This window comes from Tiliqua scincoides, chromosome 5 (genome assembly GCF_035046505.1).
Source record: "Tiliqua scincoides isolate rTilSci1 chromosome 5, rTilSci1.hap2, whole genome shotgun sequence".
Lineage (NCBI taxonomy): Eukaryota > Metazoa > Chordata > Lepidosauria > Squamata > Scincidae > Tiliqua > Tiliqua scincoides.
In genome coordinates, this window is record NC_089825.1 from 96,578,810 (window position 1) to 96,580,772 (window position 1,963).

The 1,963-nt window shown below is 40.4% G+C and overlaps 1 protein-coding gene across 1 annotated transcript; it reads left to right on the forward strand.

The window, feature by feature from the left end:
* Window positions 1-673: 673 nt before the first annotated feature.
* On the forward strand, window positions 674-1,609 carry LOC136652442 (olfactory receptor 10A3-like). Its single transcript, XM_066629382.1, has one exon. It carries the CDS (start codon window positions 674-676, stop codon window positions 1,607-1,609), a length of 936 nt encoding a protein of 311 aa, XP_066485479.1.
* Window positions 1,610-1,963: the final 354 nt, after the last annotated feature.

Consider the following 1,963-nt stretch of genomic DNA (forward strand, 5'->3'; position numbering starts at 1 on the left):
GTGGAGACTCATGATTCGAGTTGTGCTGGACTTGCCCATCCCTGCTCTTTGGGTCACTCAGTGACCGTTATAACAATATACTCAGAAGAGACAATGGGAGAAAGTTCTGCAGAAAAAAAGTGATCATTATAGGCACCAATTTCTGCAAGCGGGCACTTGCAAATCTCAGATGACATTATTGTGAGTGTGGTGTTGTAATTGGATCTCTTGTGGAAAACAGCTCAGGATGGAATTTTATTCCGGCTTCCTGTGTGGTTTTAAAAAATCAGGGGAAATGTTGCTGCTGTGAAGTTACAAGAGGGAATGCAGGAGCAAATATATATTTTTTTGCTATACTTGTATATCTCAGCTCTATATTTCTTTTTAGCTCACTTCATAGAACTCAATATAATGTACGTGGGCATCCCTGGCAGTCACCTATCTAGGCACTGATCAGACACCTTGAGCCCCACCATATGCCTTAAAAAAACCCAAACATTTGGAGTCAGTGTTTCCACAAGCTTTGAGGACCTCAGCTTTTATTTAACAGCAAGAGGACGCCATTAATTATTTCAAGCATTAATAGATGGGCAAGAGGAGTGCATGACACTGTTCTTGACTGAACATTTTTTTAAAAATACAACTAATATACGGACAGATGGATGGACTCATTCACAGATGACATAGTGGAAGGATGAGGAGAAAAGAGAATTCAACTGCCGAGATTGAGTTCATAATTTTGGGCTTCAGCGGATCTTCCAAGCTTCACAAGTTATTGTTTGTTTTGTTGCTGTCTCTCTACATAATCACTTTGTTTGCCAATATCCTGATAATCGTGATAGTAAAAGCCAATCGGTTGCTTAACAGTCCCATGTATTTTTTTCTCATGCACCTGGCTCTGTTGGAGGTCTGCTACTTGTCCGTCACCATCCCCAAGATGTTGGAGAACTTGCTCACAGAAGATAAAAGGATTACTGTGTTGAGATGTGCGCTACAGTTGTTCTTCTTTCTGCTTTTTGGAGTTGCTGAGTGTTTCCTTCTTGCTGTAATGGCCTTGGACAGGTATGTTGCCATATGTCATCCTTTGCGTTACACTATCATTATGAACAGAAGTATCTCCATCAAATTAGTGGTTGGGACGTACTTTTGTGGGATTGCAGTTGGACTGATCCACACCATTAGCACATTTCGACTGCCGTTTTGTGGTGTGATTGTCAACCACTTCTTTTGTGAGATACAGCCCCTGTTAGAACTGCTTTGTGGAGACACTTTTCTAACTGAGATCCAAGTAATTGCAGTAGCCATGGTAGTGATCATGATGCCATTCGTGCTAATCATTCTCTCTTACATTGGGATTCTTTCCACGGTCCTTGCAATGCCCTTATCGGAAAATAGATATAAAGCATTTTCCACCTGTTCCTCTCATGTAGTGGTTGTTACCCTGTTTTATGGTACTGGTAGCTGCATCTACCTAAAGACAAAATCCAGTTATAATCCATCAATGGACAAACTGCTATCCCTTTCCTATTCTCTTGTGACCCCATTACTAAACCCAATTATCTATAGTCTAAAGAACAAGGAAATCAAAAGTGGCATTAGCAAGTTATGGAACAAAGCAGTGTCCACATGAATGCCAGGAAATGAGGTGATTGCAAGCCTTAAAATGGTTTAAGAAATCAGAGAAGTTGCAATTCCGATACATACTATTCTATTGTTTATCACAGTTAAATCAAAGATGCCTACACAGCTTATGACCCATGAACCCTCACCAGCCCTCTTTTATCACCAGCCATGTATTTGTCTGCATCAGGAAGGTAACAAAGCAGAATGTTCAATGAACTCTGTTTTGACCCAGCATATAGTTAATGGGTTTATTTGGTTTGTTTCAACATAAGTTGGGCAAGCCTGTTCTAAGAACTAGTGCTCATTTATGCTAGGGTGGGGAAGAGTAAAATAGTTTGAATCAGACTGTGATTCTAAGGGC